We start from the raw sequence: 19,577 nt of genomic DNA, 5'->3' as shown, positions 1-19,577 counted from the left end.
ATTCCAATAAAAACACATTTATATACACATATATTTTAAAGTTATCACCTATTTATTCTAGGATAATCCCTTATTTTTTTTTTTCTTACTCTTTCCATTTGACCCATTCAAGACAGCTTCAGAATTTTTCTTCTCATTTCAGTATATATAACCCAATCTTTAGGTCCAACTAGTTAGGACTTCTTGGTACACAAAGTGACACATTTAGGTCTTGGCTTAATTTGTTTAATAAGAAAATAATTAAAGATAAATGGGACTCTTGTTTGGTGCATAACTACTGGGGATTATATCTGTCAAAAAGTAAATATGAAGAGGTAAAAAAAGAAAAATCTTGTAACCAAAGTTGGCTCTATTTCTTTCCTTAGCCCTTGAAGATTTTGACTAATCAGATTACAGTATTCACTAGAACATCCACTCTAAACCAGCTATTCTTTCCAACTTCATTTGATGGTAGACCCATTGAATTTTTATTTGCCTTCTCACCTTAAAGTATCTGAGAGGAATTCTCCCTCCCTGCCTCCATCACACATCTGAATATTGGCCCCTCATTAGAATATTGGCATGAATCCAATTATATAGCTAATGGAAAATATTTTCTTAAGTTTGAAGCTGTACTTACAAAGCTATGGGTTTTTCAGAAGGTTATTCATAGATTTTTTTTTTTTAAATCTGATGTTTTTTCTGTTTCAATAGTATTAAGTATTATAATCTCTGAATATTTTTATGTGTACTCAGTTAATCTCTAATTTTTTGTCAGCCAGTTTCTAGAATAGCTTGTGGAGCAAAGAAATGCAATGGGTCAGTAACAGAAAAGGGAAAAAAGAAAAAGTGTCACTAAAAATTAGTCACTTAAAAATGCAGTTCTGCATTGTAAAGATTATAATTTGCAAATAAGACAAATGGCACTGTCTACATATAACATATAATTGACACTTGTTGGAGAAAAAACTAAATTTACATTTATTAAGACAATTTATATTTTAGTAATGGCAGTTCTTTGGCGGGGAGGAGGGTGAACTTATGTATATAAATTTAGTGATAGTATTGGCTTATTTGTAATGTTGAAATCCCTCAGAAGTGTACCGTTGCTTTCCTACCTATATCATTCAATTTAATCTGTGGTGTGTGTGTGTGTGTGTGTGTGTATCTTATGCAAGTGGAGAATCAATTAGTTGTATGTTAGTTGGTGTATCTTTATGTCTGTTTTAGGTGACGGTTTCCTGAAGGGATGGCCAACTCTGCATAAAATTTGCAACATATCATACACATGCAAGCACTAAATACATATGATTTCAGGATGACCATGATATGCGGTTATATTTATGTCATAACTACTATTTGTAAAGTATTCACAAATCATTTTAACTTTTAAAAATCATTAGAACCACATAATAAAAGGTCTAATGAACTAAAAAAAAATGCAAAGGTAGAGAATTTGCTTAAGTTTACTCATATACCAAGTACGTTATAATAGTGTCAAATTGCAGTCATATTATGTACATAGGCTGAAATTGGACAATAAAATTGTAATGTATTGTGGTATGTCTCCATTCATAGAACTTTCCATATAAACTTCATTTGTGATTACTGTACACAAAATACATTTATTTGTAGATTAAACAGATAATTAAAGTAAAAACACTAAATTTGACAAGTTTCTTATCAAATGATTAACTTTATATATTTATATGTACACAGGTATATATATGTGTATGTATGTGTGTGTGTGTGTATAATTTCCACATCAATCCGTATATTTTGTATCTGTTTTTCTATTTCCAATCTATCTGTTTTGGCACCTTTTAAAATTTTAGCATATCTGTCTTTCTCTGTCCTTCAATTTCTGTTTCATTCTTTGCTGTTTGATGAGATTAGGAAACAGATGATTGTTGTAAGAAAAATTATATCTCTAGATAAATATTTTTTTCCAAATTGCTTAGTCTAAGCAGTCTGTTTATCAAATAACAAGTAAGTAAGTAAACTGTCAGTCAGCTTCTTTAAATAACAAAACAACAATAGGGGCAATTAATTTTATAGCATACATTTCACACTGCTTTTTATTATGATAAATTGAATGTAGCAATATATATATGTATTTCAGTATATTCTTAAAAAAATTCCTGAAATATTTTAAAGATCACTGAATTCTCTTCTGTTGTAATATTTCTTCCTCATGTTACAAAATTAGTCCTAATTCATCTGTATTTCAAGATATCAACAGTGAATAAAGAAGACATAGCTATTTTTCTGTATTAAATATTAATGTTGGTTTTTGTTTTTTGTTGTTGTTTTGTTTTGTTTTGAGAGAGAGGAATTAATCCACCTGGATTTCTTTCTTTTTTTTTTTTTTTTTTTTCCTAACCTCTCTTTTATTATTAATTTCCTCTTTATTTATAACATAAAGTCCAGACTGGAAAAGTTTGAACTGCATTAAAAATAACTATTAAAATAAATTGTGAACCATGCTTATTAATCTTTTTCTATTTTCAAAGACACGCTGTCCCATAAATTTGTTCTAAAGCAGTTCTTTATATAAATACTTGCTTTTATTTACAGTAAAAGTGAATTGTTTTTTCTAGGAAAGAAAGTGATTGCTTTTTCAAAGGTTGCAAAGTTGGCACGTTGACAAGTTGTTTGATTACGTGCTAGTTAGTACAGCAGTGCTTCCCACAGAGCCAGTGCAGCGAACTGAGCATGCGCCTGTGGCTGCTGAAATTTCCTGTGCGCTTCTGCCTCTGCCATCTTCTCCCAGTTCTCCACATCCTTTCTCTCTCTCTGGGGCTTTTCCTTATACCGTATTTTCCTCCCTTGCTTCTTTTTCCTTTCTCTGCCTCCTTTTTTTTTTTTTTTTTTTTTCTCTCTTTGCCTTTTTTATTCTTAGAAACTTTAAGAGAAGGATATAGTCAAAAAGAAACTTTAAACAATATGCTGCTTTCCCCCGCTCCCCCCAGTTTAATGAATGACCTTTCAGTAAGCTTTATATTTCTGGAGTGTCTGATACAAGTTTAGTTGCTCAAAATAAGAAAATGTTTAAAGGAACTAGAATACTGGCTTGATTCCTCATTTCAAAGACCCTCTCTAGATAGCTGAGATAGATAGACATCCATAAAAACTCCTAAATGAGTTACATATGCTCATTTTTTAGCACTATATATTATTTGTATACATAAGATTTTGAAAATCGTTATTGTGTAAAACAAGTATATTCTAGTATGCTTTTAACTAGTTAACAAATATTATATATGTGCATATTATTTCCAATTGTTTAATCTTTATTATTTAATCTCACCTTTAAAACATTTCAAAAGACTTTTCCCTTATAGCAATGTGACATTGCTAAGATGATCCGTTGTGAAATATGGAGAACACTGCCATGAAGTTGTTTATTTCTAACTACACTAGCCAAATCCCAAACATCTTCACATATTACATAAGAGGTGTAGAGTATAGAGTGCGAGTCTGATGAAATATTCCTCTGGAAAGCTAGCATGTAAACACTGTGCTACTTAAAATATGTTTATTAAATAGTTATAAAATATATTAAAATATTGCCATTCGTGCTTGAAGAGCTTGTGAACGATGATGTACAGTTGTGAAGTAGGTTAACAGGCACTTGATCATGACCACCCTTTCCCTTTCTTCTTCTGCAAGGTGCCCGTGTCGGTGGCCATGATGACTCCCCAGGTGATCACTCCTCAGCAAATGCAGCAGATCCTTCAGCAGCAAGTCCTGTCTCCTCAGCAGCTCCAAGCCCTTCTCCAGCAGCAGCAGGCAGTCATGCTGCAGCAGGTAATGTGGGTTACCTGCTGTGGTGCTCTAGGCGGCTCAGGAGGTGTGCACCCCTGTTGACAGTGTGATGGGCGTATTTGTCCACTTGGTCTCCACTTAAAGGCACAACCTAGCAGCATGCTAGAACATAAACGTAGCATCTTAATTGCAGAACTGTGTCAGAAAAATTAGATTCCTTAGTCTTTAAATTTAGTAAAGTCTCGAATCAGAGCAGAAAGACATGTACTTTAAAAGTGAAATAAATCAGAATTTAACTCTTCACATGCTTAGGTACATTTGATTTGTAAACCTCCCAAAGAAGTGCAAAGACACACATCACATAATTGTTGCTCTTAAAATTCTTAACCCTTTGCCACTCCATTGAGTTCATATAAATATGAAATTTAAAGTGAAAGTTTTGTTGACATAAAGAATAGCCATCCAAAATTTTCCTTTCCAAAAATATGCTCATTATTTAATGAGTCTACTTATTAGAATTGTTAGAAAACTAAGCCACAAGTTTTTGAAATTCACCTTCTTTAAATAATAAAAATAGTGTTCCTCCAATATGCCTTCTTGTAGCCTTGAGCGTATATAAAGTGAACTTTAAATTATAAACTCACTTATCATAGAGAAAAGAGTGTGCTTTAGCTGAATTCATACAGTTAATTACTTTGCTGTCATCTGTGCTGATGACAACAGGCTAGTTACTAAATTTTTAAGTCTACCATTGTTCTCAACATCTGATGGGTTGAATTATTTTTCCAATAAAAATTGAACAACCTGACTTTATGGAGCTTTCTTGATTCTTTTAAGTAGTAGAGTAGAACCTTTTTTAATTTGCTGAATTGAGAACTTCAGATAGAATAATTAGGGCATTAATTTGGTTCTGGCCCTTTAGAATACAGATTTTTCTATACCCTCTTGTTTAGGATTTTTTGGATTCTGGATTGGAAAGTTTCAGAGCTGCCTTGGGGAAAAAAAATGTATGTAGAGCTGTCTCTTTGAATCCAATGCGTTTTTGTTGTTGTTTTTCATGAATCTTAACGGCTACTCTGCCATGTGCCAGTCTAGAAGAGTTTAGGAGATTTATAATACATGAAACTTTTGCCTTTATTTATTAAAGTCAAAATGGTTTATTCAGCAACAACTACAAGAGTTTTACAAGAAACAGCAAGAGCAGTTACATCTTCAGCTTTTGCAGCAGCAGCAACAGCAGCAGCAGCAACAGCAGCAGCAGCAGCAGCAGCAGCAGCAACAGCAACAGCAGCAGCAGCAACAGCAGCAGCAGCAGCAACAGCAGCAGCAGCAGCAGCAGCACCCTGGCAAGCAAGCAAAAGAGGTAGGATCTGGGTATCTCATTGATAGCTGAAAGTATGAGGTTAAGAAGGGGCTTTGAGAGGCAGGGAGAGTCTTAGATCTTCCTGTAACAAGGCTCTTGCTGTCAAAGATGGAGTGTTATATATTTTTTACTGAGCTTAATAACAGTGACAGTAGAACTCTTCTACTCCCCTTTTCTTGTAGCATGGGACTTGAGAGTCACAATTCAATGCTGCTGTTGTCTAATGTTCACTAACGAATCAGCATCCAAAGAGCAAACTCTGTGGTGGACAAAGTGCTGATTATCTTGTACTCACTGAGAATCTGAGTTAGTGAGGGAACCTTATTTTTCTTAGTGGTGCAGCTCAGGGAACACGCATGCAAATTTAGCCCATTGTTGGGGGTGGGGAACCAAGAGGAAAAACTGGTTGAGCACAGATTTCAAAGTCATAGGCCCCTGATTAATGAACTGCTACTGTAGGTTTGGAGTGGCGAGTAGAAAGTTACAGTTTGATATGCTCATAAATCAAACTGACAAGCTGGCTTCTCAGGCCTAGCTTGCACTTGTCAGCAAACTGCATCAAATATAAACATAATACAAACAAAACATGTTGAAGTAGTTAAATTGATCAGCAGGTATCAGGGCTGTTGTCTTCAAGCTGCCCATTATGCAAACGTACAGGAAACAGTTGTGACCTCCTGAGGCTTTGTTTCTGTTTGGATTTGTGAATAGAATTTCAGACAGCCATCAACTACAGAATAGAAATTGCTCCCTTATTTCTCCGGAGGCTTTGGGCAATCCACATGACTTGCTCCATTATGCAGTCTGTTTTCCAGTGAGCGCATCAGAAGTTTCTCTTTTCCCCAAACTAAAAAGGAAAGGTCTTCCACAGCAGCTTGTCTTCCTCTGAAGTGTGACTGCCATCTCATAGCCTCCTGAGTCCAAAGAACTCTGGTTTGTCTTGTAATTCCTCACAAAATTGGAAGTTATACTTTTCCTTATAATAAGGGCACTTTTTTTTTGCCTTGAACATAATTCTGCCTTTAATATATTCCAACAAGAGAGGATAGGAAGAGAGAGAGAGCTAACAGGCCTGTCCTGTGAGGGCTGCATCCCAGTTTACTAATAGATCACTAGAGACCACACTCCTGGACCTCTGCAGATCAAACTTATTCAGTCGGAAAAAAAAAAAAAAAGTATTGTGGAAGATGACCAATTCTATAAAGTGTTATTCTTTTTGTTTAGATAAATTTATTATCATCTGTAATAAATGGATGTTTAAAAGTCTGAACCCCTGTGACAATATGCTATCTCCAGACCTTGTTCTATACTCTCAATGCAAGTTCCTTGGTTCTGTGTTGCTGTTCAGTATTTGAGAGAAAGGCAACTGAAATCTAGAACCTGTCCCCATTTTGTCCCTGAACTTTGACCACGGAATGACCAAAAACCTCACCAGGGCAATGAAAGGAGCAGTCATTTCTCAGTGTGAGAGCAGCTGGTGCAGACCGTGTTCCCGGCTGTTTACTGGGTTGGGTTTTCTGACACCAGCAGCAGCAGCAGCAGCAGCAGCAGTTGGCAGCCCAGCAGCTTGTCTTCCAGCAGCAGCTTCTCCAGATGCAACAACTGCAGCAGCAGCAGCATCTGCTCAGCCTTCAGCGTCAGGGACTCATCTCCATTCCACCTGGCCAGGCGGCACTTCCCGTCCAGTCGCTGCCTCAAGGTACAGACAAAACCTTGTGCACACTTCATTGCTATTCTTGCACTTTTTACCATCCCATGGTCTGTCTTATACCTTGAGAAATTTTGTTTTTATGGCCTTCAAGTTTATTTTAAAACACCATTTGTTAACATGGTTGTTTGACCCATCTTCCCATATACTGCTTTCAGATGTGTGGTAAAACTGCTCTCAAGTGTTTTGTTAGATATTATGTGTATTCATTGTTCTTATGGGCAGAACATAATTTAAAAGAGCAACAGAATTCAACCACTACTGAATATAGGGGAAGATCTGCTGGGAATTGGTTCACTGGGAAGACTCCATTTAACATAAGTGAGCTGAAAATGAATTTTGGTGGACAACTGATAAGAAAAAGATAAAAGTTCCTAATCTTCATACTGAAATCCCCAAATAATAAAGGGAAACTATGTATTTCTATAGAGCATATTCCAAGTTATGCTTTATGCTGCCCCATCTTCTGTCATGGGACTAAATCAGTCCTGTTTTCTCTAAGATAATATAGAACCTATGCAGGTACTGCAAGTTATAGTTTTGAAAAGTGGTTTAAAATAAAAGCTACTATATATCTGGGTTTTTTTTTTTTTTTCCCCCAATATAAGAAAACATGGAGTATACTCTGGTGCAAGTGTCTATGCAGGAGTCTTAACTCTTCGGAAAGAAGTCTAAGTGAAATTAATAATGGTGAGCAAATGACTGCACTAAAATGCTCAATTCAGGTAGAAGTCATAATATCTCATTAAACTTCATAAAAAGATAGTCTCATTTGCATTTCGGTTTTGTTGGAACAAACTAATCCAAGTGAACTTTAACTCAAGTTAATTGTATTTGTCACAGAGGGGTTCATGTTGTATTCACTGCACATTTTTTCTGACTCTCCAAAACACTGAAGAAAAGCAAGAACAATTACATTTACAAAAAATAAAATTAAGCAAATAAAAGCCAGTTTTCAAAGTGTACACCATCAGCATTTGTGGCACATGAAATGAAAAATGTTGTGATAAACATTTTTCCCTTTTTATTTATCAAATTGCCATTTCTTGGCTTATTTTTCTGATTTCCCTCTCTTACTTAACTGCTCATCTTTGAATTCATCTGATTAATGTACTCATAGGAAATTGGGAAAGATAAAGTTTAAATAGTGAAAGAGAAACAAGGCATGGAATGTGCTTTTCTGAGTTACTCCAAAAAGAATCATAATAAAGTGTAGGGTCATCATAGTAATGAGTGTCCATGCACAGATTATTGTTCTTTAGAAAAATAAATACAATTTGAGAACAAATGAAGAAGGGGAAAAATGAAAGGTGTTTATAAATTAATTCAATGTAAACATGGATTTCTTTGGTACAAACTACAGTAAACACAATCCACAAGCTTATCTTATTAAATAATTAAATATGATCTGTATTTGGAATCTGTTATGTGAGTATCTGCACATAGGAAAGCATGATTTACCATAATTTAGTAAAATCATTCAACCTTTTCTCGAAAGTTTAAAATGTGTTCACAGAAACACAGTATGAATTATTTAAAATATATTTGTTCAGCTACATTCTTCCAAAATAAGCAAAATAATCTCACTGAACGTGACTTTTATTATTATATATCCTTCTATTAGTTTTCAACTGAAAATTTTCTCTCATTTCTGAGCATTCTTTTGGTAGGATTATTTCTTTCCCACTACCCTATCTTCTATTCTTACTCTGAATAGGATATAAGAGAGATAAAGGACAAAGGACAGAGCACATTTAGGGAAAGAAAGTACATCTGAAAGCAAATTTTGGTTTGGTGTGAACAGAATGTTTATAGTTCAAATAAAAATGATAAAATCACTAAAATATTTTTCCATTAATAAAGATAAAGAAATCCATTTAAATAAATGTAGGGACAAAATTTTAGTCGGTTGCCTGACCAGTGTTCTTGTTGGTGCCAAGTAATCTACACAAACTTGTCATCCTTGTATTTTGCATGGTTTAGATAATTAAATGTGAAAAGTATCACTGTGGAGACCTGTCAGTCAAACAGGCAGAGCACATAAGACACATCGGCTACACTAAAGGAATATATAGTTGCACCTCCACATCTGTGGGTTCTGCATTAATGGATTAGTGTTCATGGATTCAACCAACTGTGATTCAAAAATATTTGAAAGAAATAAAATGTCTTCTGTACTGAATATGTACAGACTTCTTTCCTTTGTCATTATTCCCTATGCAATATAGTGTAACAGATACTTACACAGCCTTGATATTGTATTATGAATTGTAAGTAATCTGTAGATGATTTGAAATATATGTGAATATATATAAGTAGGATAAAAGTGTATCCTCCACCATTTTAAGTAATGGACTCCAGGATTGCAGATTTTAGTATCCTGAGGTATCCTGAAATCAATCCCCCACAGATATGGAGATAGCAGTATAATGTTATTGTACTGTGTTGGGATCCCCCAAGTAGAATGGGAAAAAGTAAAGAAACAACTGTTGGATAATGTGAGCCTTCAATCATTTGTTAGTTACTAGTAATTTCAGGTAAAAGTATCTTGAGCACAATTATCTAAATCATTTCTGTCTTACTATTTATTTCAGGTTAAAAATGTTTAGAATACTTTTATTATTAGTTTCTCAGTTCACTTTGCACTATATTTTTCATTGGTTGATTGATTAGCCATGAGTAATAGTCATATGAAATCAAAGGGGAAATACAAACAATGATGGATGATATACTTTCTCTTTGTGTCTTAAAAATATACCATAATTTATTTATCCCCATGACTTACCTCAGTTTCTTCAGGCTACATTAAAAGTACAACTTATTAAACTATGTAAAGAATATATGTATCAGGAATAAAATCATATAATTTTGACTGAGTAGCAAATTTATAGATATTTTTCTCTAAAGTTATATAATGTAATTATTTTAACACAAATTGCTTTAAATATTAAACATTTAAAGTTACTATGAATATTCTTACAATTTGAATTTTAATGTAAAATATAGAATTAAATAACCATCTCTATGTATATATTTTGCATATAGAATGACTGTAGGTACAAGGAGTTCAATTAAAATGGGTAGATTTGCAAATCAACCTTGAATAATATGCTGATATAAAGCTACTCAATATATGGATAGTATACTTTATATATCAATTGGTAATTTAATTTAGTGACATATTTTAATGACCTGGTGCCATGGTCTACTGATGAGGAAATGGGAAAGTGTGCAGGCACTTTAGACTTTGTTATGTTTTTAACATCAGAAAAAGTTCATGTATCCCAGTGCACAATATAGTCAAACACTGACTGTGACCAAGTATTCCCCCTTTATCCAAAGTTTTGCTTTTCTCCAATTCAGTTACCTACAGTGAACTATACTTCACAAATATTAAATGGAGAATTCCAGAAATAAACAATTCATGACATTTTAATTTCTCCCCATTCTGAGTAGATGCTGACATCTCACACCATTGTGTTCTGCTCCACTTAGGATGTAAATCATAGCTTTGTGTAGCATATTCACAATCTACAAGCTATCCACCCATTAGCCATTCAGCCCTCTCAGTTATCAAACTGGCACGATATTGCAGTGCTTGTGTTCAATTAACACTTACTTAATAATTTCTACAAAGTGCAAGAAGAGTGATGCTACCAATGCAGATATGTTACAGAGAACTGTAGTGTTACCTTTAAGTGAAAAGGGGAACCTTCTCAACTTAATAAGGGAAGGAAAAAAAGTCCTATTTGGTTGCTAAGATTTATAGTAAAAATCAATCTTCTATTTGTGAAATCATAAAGAAGAATAAGGAAATCCATGCTAGATTTGCTGTTGCACCTCAAAGAGAGAAAATTATGACCACAGTGCATGGTAAGTGCTTAGTTAAGATTGAAAAGTCATTAAATTAAAGCATTCAGTACTATCTGTGGTTTCAGGCATCCACTGGAGGTTTTGGAACAGATCCTTTGATAAGAGGGGACTATTGTATCTTCTATATATGGACTGAAATATATGGGTGAAAGTTTTATTTCACTCCAACTTTTTACAGATTTTAAGTTTGTAAAAGTTACTAAAAAAATTAATTTTCACTGTATATCTGAAAGACCAAACAGGAAATGCTAGGTTCTAGTCAGAACCATTTTGAATTAATACCTTGTAGAACTAGATGTGCTTGGAACCAGAGGTTGTTGAATAATATAGAAAATGAAATCTTTCGAAATAAAATAGAATAATGTCCTTTAGGCTCATTTAGGAATATGCTGAAAACAGTTTTGGGCCTCATTATTCAGTCAAAATCACCACTTTGGCTTTGATGCTGTGGAAGCCTAAATAGCCAACTGCCCAATTCACAACTTCCGGCATCCTGCATCTTTTGTTTAGTCAGTGATCATGTGCTTACATGGCTCACCGTTACACGTGATTATGGTAATAGCAGCAGCAATATGAACATTGCATGTTATGCAGAATTTTTGTTACCATCATAGTATTCCTGTTCAAATACCAGGAAGCTTTTGATTGTAACTTGGAGGAAGACTCTCCTTTGGGACCTTATGTACTAAAATTCCATCAGTGAATTGAATTTAAATATACTTTTATGACTGCAGACTGAAACTCTGCAAGGTTGCCTGTGAATGCTGCCAATTTGATGTATAGAAACTAATTTATTATTAATTATAATTAATTAAATGGACAGAGAAATACTGAGTTTTGGGGAAAATGTAAACAAGAAAGATTAAGATTAAATTTTAGATCAATTCTAATTGTTGTGGAATTGAATGTAGTGAACCGAGATATGTACCATTAATATGAATTTGATTCCATTTAGTTCATAAGTATTTTTTAGAAAGTTTCTGTTTGACAATTCTTCATATCTTGAAAGGAAGATTCCAAAATGGAATGGCAGCGTAGTCACATTATGATATCATGATAAGAAAAATTTAAAAATCATTATTTTCATAATAGAATTTCAAACATTAAAAATGGAGCCTACAGAATATTTAATGCTAAAATCACTTTAAAACATATCAGGTATATTTCTTTCCCAGAAGTCCCTTGTTTGATGTAGATATTTGTCTTGGGTCTCACTTCCAGTCAAATACCTAATTTTACTACCTGTAGTTTGGCATTTGGACAAAATGTTTAATTGATACACGAAAGACTAAACCTATGGCAGAGATGGGCATTGTCTCAGAAGGTGATATTAGTCCTCCAGACAAATATAAATCAAAATGATATTAGATTTACCAGATTATATATAAGCACATAGATTTCTGAAGGATCCTCCAGAAACTGGGTCTCTTTTGGAAAAGAGAATTAGAGACTCAGATGTCAGGGCAGGTAGGGACTCTATAAGTAGAGTAGCATTAAATAAGTTAATTAGAACTTCACAGTAGACTGACTTTGCATCATGATGATAACAAATTATTTAACTAAAAATTAAGTGTTAGACATAGAAAAGAAACAAACATTGAAATAATCTTTTATTTTTTAGTGTGAAAAGGATACTAATGTGATATTTTAAAAGGTAAAACCAATGAGACTTTTCTAGGATACATAATCTAGATACAAGTTGTCAAATTCTAATGAAGTCCTAGCACAGGGCTTGACATAGCTACTTCAAAAACTCTGAATGCAGGATTAAATAATTATTATTATATAACTATATCTATGATATTATATGTAATTTATTAAGGATTCATTCTTTTATTCCTTCAGTTCCTGTGAAAGCAAGCTAATGTTTGTTTGTAATACTGGCAGTGAATAAGAAGTAACCCGAGCCATCATCCAAAAATAGAATACAGTTTCTCAGTTTTTCCTGGTCATGAAATTTTGAAATTGCATAATTATAAAATGTTTGGTCCTACTATTATACATATCCTTGGAATAAGTTTTTAAGAGAAACTGAATAATCTGCATTTAAAAGTTGACTATTATCCTACAGTGTTTGAATATACTGATTCTCAGAGTCTGTTTGCCAGTACGCTGGTATTCTGGCCAAATTGAAAAACTTCCACGTGATGTTGATTGAACATTCACTCGCAACAGGCACTCTTCGCGGCACCAGGGAGAGCACAGTGAAGAAGACAGACAAACATGCCTGCCATCGTAAAGCAAATGTATATTTTAGTGTAGAAAGTAGACAATAAATAAGTACAATATATAGTGGGGAGTACCAAGGAGAAAAATAAAGGAAGGATAGGAAAAAATAAAGCAACTGTAGGAAAGAGGAGAATTTGAACTTTTAGACAGAGTTGACAGGGAGGAAGTCCTGAGAAGTCATGTGAGTAATGACCCGAAAATGTGAGCAAACTCTGCCTCACATACTCTCAAGTGTCACACGTCTCTAGCATGGGGATAATAGAATGCCCTGAACCATTAACATTAATAATAATAATTTTTAAAATGATAATGGTTTGGGATATTATATATAAGTTATATGGGAGCACTTAGCACAGAGACAGACATACAGGAGGCAGCATGCAAGTGCACCATCTTTTTAATACAACTGATGATGAAAAAGAGGAGTCGGGTGGGGCTGTATAAACAGGAGCTTAGCTTTGAACATAGAAGGTTTGAGAAACCTGAGAATGTCATGGGATTGTCAAATAGAAAGCCTGTATTTTGAAGGTGGTGATGGGGCTAGAGATCAAGTGATGATTCCAAAGCCTATACCTAGTATTGAAACTGATGTAAATTGGGGCAATTATAAAATGTTTGTTGGGTTTTTTTTTTCCCCACAAAATATATTTGGAAAACACTCAGATTAAAAAAAAAAAACAACAAACAGGCTTTCTTTGTTACTAAATACATATTTTCAGCCTTTCGGAAACCGATGTTACATAGAACACTGTTTAACAACACTTTTTATTATTGCCTGAAAAATAAACTACAGTAATTCTTGAAAACTATGAAGGCTTTGAAACTCATAAAACTTATGAAGTTTTACAACACTGATTGTACAGTTGCTTCATATTGATAAATAATTTTGTATTCATAAAAAAAGATCTAAGTAGTTGTCCAAAGAGCAACGTAATTGTATTATTTTTAAAACAAACCCCAATGCAAAATTGTCAGTGTATTGGAATCACCAGTGGAACTTCAAACCTACTGATGATTATGCCCCTACTGATGCTCTAGAATGATGGTTTCATTGGTCTATGCTGGGTCAGGGACATTGGCAGTTTTAAAGTATCCTGGGGTGATTATGAAATGCAGAGATTTTTGGTAACCACTGCTACTGAAAGAAATCTCTTTTTAACTTCTCTTATTCTCTGCCCATTGTCTGCAATATTTGAAAGTAATTTCCCCTCCTTTCAATTAAGAAATACCAGATAATTAACAGGTTATTATTATATGTATATGGAGGGCCTACTAAATACCTAGCATTTGTTGCATTATCATGTCATGATGACATCACTGAAATTCAGTACAAATGAACAGAATCATGGAACTCTTCTTTGACAAGTTGATACTTACATGAATCAAGTTATTACTAATGCCCATATACTGCCAGACCTGGTGGTGCATGCCTGTAATCCCAGTGACTGAGGCAGGAAGATCTTGAGTTCAAAGCCAGCCTCAGCAATGGTGAGGTACTAAGCAACTCGGTGAGCTCCTGTCTCTAAATGAAATAAAAAATAGGGCTGGGGATGTGGCTCAGTGACTGAGTGCCCCTCCCACCACTGAGTTCAATTCCTGGTGGAAAAAAAAAAATGCCCTTATTAAATAATTTATAATATCATTAACTAGTATAGTTTCTAAAAGCATTGCATTTAGCTGAAATATAAAATGTTGTTAGTAAGACAATCTATGTTAGAATTAACTAGTACCATTCATAATTTTTCAACTATTAGTCTTCTAGGTAGTAATACTCCTGATTAGTGTGCCCTTTAATAGCCACAAAATTCCCATATGAGAATCAACATGTCTTTGAAAATTGTATGACTCTGTTATAATCAGTGAAATAACAAATACTTTTGGGCACAAACCAGGTACAGTTCTAGACCCAATGGATATGCCAGTAAAATAGATATATTTCTCCTTATAAAACTCAAATTTTAGTGGACACTGGTGATTACAAGAAATAGATAAATAAACAGATAGATCTATCAGTGGATCCATGGTTTTAAGAAAGCAATAAATGTTCTTAAAGCAAAATAAAGTATGATAAGAAGTCAAAGAATGCTCGAAAGTGAAGTGGGGAAGGGCAGTATCAACACACTGGTCAAAAATTTGTGAGAGAAGGCAACCTTCCCAACCACTATGAAGTAGATACCAGATCCTGGGACCCGGGTCTTGGAGATAGAAGTTTTATCAAAGTGACTGTGCTGTTTAATGTCCCAGGGGTAACCAGGAGCATGGATATCTTCATTGGACATCCTGTCAGACTGGGTTCCTTTCTGTGCTCTAGAAGTCTACAGTTTATAATGATTCTTTTTACTTTAGGATTAAATGCCTAGCTTCCTTTTAAAATAATATTAACCAGAAGCAATGATGAATACACAAAACATTCTATTGTTTTTGCATAAATACCTGTGGAGTCACGCTCAAAAAAAGGAGTTCATAGGTTTTTAGAAAAAGCAACCTGGTTCCATGATCACATTTCAGCCAACTCTGCCCAAAATATTTAAAACATGGTTACAAAGCCTCTACATTAGATTACTTGGTTTTGCCCCTTTTGGTTTCCCCTAATAGCTCACCTCCTCCTCCTCCTCTTGGTCCTTGCATCTTCATCTGGTCTCCTTCCTAAGTAAAGGCTAGAGGCCATAAAGTTACAAATGATAGTTGCTCAGGGGTGTGAACAACTAAGTCTCCCAACAGACGATAACCAAATTTAATTAGTTAAGGACAAATTCCACTCCTCTAATGGACCCTAAAGAAACACCCAAATTCAGACCTTTGGCCTTCAGTATGCTTCCAGAATGAAGAGTGAAAATAAGAAATCTTTACTGCCTAGCTGACCTCGCTCAAGTTCTACCCAGCCCTGATCTTGTTATCTTTGATGATGAGATCCCTGAAGGTCAGAAGTCCATCTTCAGTGGACTAGCCAAAACTGGTTGAATCTAAGATGGCTGTCAAAGTGACCCTCTAACATGCAGTAGTAATGCAAAGAATTCTCTTTTCCAGACATAAGTTCTGGCCAAATTATTTATCATGGTGATAACCTTAAATTGCATGCCTATCATATCTGCATAATGGGAAGTTTTACCAAAGCTATAATTTCTGTGATTCTGGTTCTGTAAGATTTTTAAATATATACAGTCAAGTAATCAAAAAGTTCAGAAGTTTCAGAATACCGTTAAACCTAGAATTAAAGCAACAATTAAGCAGTAAGTATAAGCTACGTATAAAAAACAGTTTAATTTTCAAATAAAACTTGCAGGAGTTTGTTTTGTTTTATTTTGGGTTATTTTCCCCCTGTTAATCTTTGATACTATCCCCATTACTATTATTCTCTATACTGTTTTTAAGTTGGTAGTCTTTAGCAAATAACTCATAAGTCAAGACAATGGCTATGGGTCTGGTGGTGTAAAAGTGATTTTTGTAGTATATCAGTGCTGGTAATATCTCTTTGTTGTTGACATTAATCCATTAACAAGCCCACGCCCATTCTGTAAATTTTACCTTGTTATGTTAGTGGGGCTTTCTTTCATTTTATAGCTGGCTTAAGTCCTGCTGAGATTCAGCAGTTATGGAAAGAAGTGACTGGAGTCCACAGTATGGAAGACAATGGCATTAAGCACGGAGGGCTAGACCTCACTACCAACAGTTCCTCCTCGACTACCTCCTCCACCACTTCCAAAGCATCACCACCAGTCACACATCATTCCATAGTGAATGGACAGTCTTCAGTTCTAAATGCAAGGAGAGACAGGTAAATCTTCTTAGGCACCTTCCATATTTACCTATCACCGGATTTCATTTCCACCATGAATGAAGCTAAAAATAATGATTTATGCTTAACAGGGACAAAGTATATAGAACAAGTTAAAAAGAAATCATTAAGCTGTTTATCTTACATATTCTTTTTCATTATAAAAAGTGCTATTCAAAAGCCAGCATTCTGATAGATGTCGTTGGGGAATGTACCTGAAGAAATTTATTTTTTCTAAATGCATGTGGCATGATTGTATCAATATAATTTGATGACTAAGAAGTTGTGATTAGGGGGCTGGGGAGATAGCTCAGTCGGTAGAGTGCTTGCCTTGTAAGCACAAGGCCCTGGGTTCGATCCCCAGCACCCAAAAAAAAAAAAAAAAAAGAAGAAGAAAAAGAAGTTGTGATTAACCTGATTGTTATAAGAACATTTTACCATTTTTCAAGCTAAAGTCTAGTTCTATAATTTCAAATAATTAAATATGTGAACATACTCATCCCACTTAATATAGGTTCCAAACATGTGCTTAGAAATTAGAGAATAGGGGCTGGGGTTGTGGCTCAGTGGCAGAGCGCTTGCCTAGCATGGGTGAGGCACTGGGTTCGATCCTCAGCACCACATATTAAAAAATAAATGAATAAAATAAAGGTCTATCAACATCTAGAAAAAATTTAAAAAAAAAAAGAAAGAAATTAGAGAATAGATTTATATGAATATATAAGCACAAGCCCAATAAACCAGAAGGCAGATTTGGATTGCCTTTTTTACACTTGTGGTGTACTGGAATTTGTAGATACATAAAAGTGGACATTTGGTAATTTTCTGAATAACTTCAACTGAATATCATATAGAAAAGTTATTTGCCTTCAGTTACCAATGTTAAGTACAGTATGTTAGATCATTTTTTGACTTAGTGTTTTATTTTAGGTGTGTAAAACTATTTTTGTAAAGGGAGCATCCAAGTACTTTTGTCCGTTTAGTTCTATTTATTCAGGCATATCACTAACTTAAGTCCTTTCAAATAATTTACATAAAGTGACATAAGTTAAAATATTGCTCAAAATGAAGTCTCCTTTTCTGTGAAGGAAATTCAGCGTAGTATTTCATTATAGAGTGACCTAGGCTTAGATAATATATAGTTAGTTGTACACTTCATATGTAAGTATAGTAGATTGATGTTATTCTGTTATGTAATATGAATATCTCTCTTGCTATGACAAATTCTGTCATAAAACTATTTTTCAAAGAAACATATTTAACTACAACATAGTCTAAAATAGAATTCTATAATTTGGTGTGAAGTTGCTGGTCTTCATTTAAGTATCATGGAAAAATTTTCATATTAGCTTTTATCATTATAAAATGGTATGCTTCTGAATGCTTTCATGCTGTTGTTTTAATTGAGATTAATTTGATGATTATATACTTCAAAAGTTGGTTCATTTCTCTAGGATCTCTCCATCAGATATAATATTCACTTACCAAAAGTCTGCAATAATTATATAAGGATATAGCTAACAAATACTGTTCCATAGTACAATTTTTTAAATCAAGTGTAGATAGTAGGAATATATATGGTTCACATGTAAATATTAAACAATTTAAATTGTTGTAAAGGTTTCTATCTTTTTGAAAAGGAGCATTTTAAAAATCTTATGACTCTGATTGCTTTCTTGAAAATCCATTTTTCCACTTGAACATATAAGAATATATGTTTTTTTTTATTTAGAGGTAAAATGTTATACTAAGGTCATATGGCAGGATTAGCATATGATATTATACAGTCCTCTTAGTTTTTCATCCTTTATTAACAGTCATCTTTGGCTCTATTTCTCCTCTAATTGGAACATCATCTAGCCTTGGCAGTTGAACTATTCAATAGAACGATTAAATTTTTCTGACTGCTCTGAGCTGAATTGACCTGTTTTGACCTGTTTGTCACTGATCGTAACCTGACAGGCGCTAGCAGCCTGCAACGATTATGGCTTTTTGAGATGAATCTGACGTCCTATTCTTTTGCTACAGCTCGTCACATGAGGAGACTGGGGCCTCTCACACTCTCTACGGCCATGGAGTTTGCAAATGGCCAGGCTGTGAAAGCATTTGTGAAGATTTTGGACAGTTTTTAAAGTAGGTTTTTAATTCTTTTCGTGGGGAGGGCAGTGTGGATTACATGGGAGTTTTAGGTATGTTGTTGTAAATGAACCAAAGAAGAAAGAGGAATGAAAAGTTCTGTCCTAAGACATACTAAGTTTACTGTGTGTTCCAACAAGTGGATTGGCAAAGTCAGTCTAAGGGTAATACACCTCATCTTCTATCTTTCATGAAAATATCTTATAGGTCATTACATACAGTAAGATTTTTGAATGAATGGAAAATATTAGCCTAGTATTAAAGTAGTATCAGTCACTGGGAGACATGAATGTAAGATAGAATTATCTTACATTTTAAGTTTCTAATAAAAATTCCAGTTAATATGTGCCTAGTCATAAAATCTCTCCATAATTAAATAAATAGCAAATTTTGCAGGTTTATTTGTTTAACTGCAGATTTTATACTCCCTACTTTGAAGAATGATGTTTAAGAACAAGAATTAAAAAATGAAAGTTAATGGTGTCTAAAATCGAAAGAAATTACTACATTTCATTTGCATGGTTACTTTTTCCCTTCAGAAACATAAAGAAACATACATGGCCATATATTTGTCTAATAGTTTACATGGCTTCTCTAACTTAAAATAAAAAATGTGTGTATGCTTAATTTCTTCATACAATAATATTTTGTTTTTTAAAAAATCCTCAAGGAATCTTCTTCAGATGAGAATATTCATCTTTTATGAAGCATTTTCAATGCATGATTCTCCTATACGAGAGATCTAA

General features: G+C 34.0%; 1 protein-coding gene across 7 annotated transcripts in view; it reads left to right on the top strand.

Annotated features, from left to right (window-relative positions):
- The window catches only part of Foxp2 (forkhead box P2), a 545,442-nt gene that overhangs the window by 480,771 nt on the left and 45,094 nt on the right, over positions 1-19,577 (top strand). For 4 of the 7 annotated variants that reach the window (XM_047561343.1, XM_047561339.1, XM_047561340.1 and 1 more), the window contains 5 exons: positions 3,652-3,789; positions 4,913-5,110; positions 6,638-6,809; positions 16,482-16,695; positions 18,724-18,828. In XM_047561343.1, the coding sequence (XP_047417299.1) occupies positions 3,652-3,789; positions 4,913-5,110; positions 6,638-6,809; positions 16,482-16,695; positions 18,724-18,828 (827 nt within the window). The remainder of the gene's footprint in view (positions 1-3,651; positions 3,790-4,912; positions 5,111-6,637; positions 6,810-16,481; positions 16,696-18,723; positions 18,829-19,577) is intronic. The other 3 variants (XM_047561345.1, XM_047561342.1, XM_047561344.1) reach the window with 2 other exon arrangements.

The sequence above is a fragment of the Sciurus carolinensis genome, chromosome 8, assembly GCF_902686445.1.
Source record: "Sciurus carolinensis chromosome 8, mSciCar1.2, whole genome shotgun sequence".
NCBI lineage: Eukaryota > Metazoa > Chordata > Mammalia > Rodentia > Sciuridae > Sciurus > Sciurus carolinensis.
Note: the sequence above shows the minus strand (reverse complement) of the source record. Positions and strands in the feature narration are given on the sequence as shown.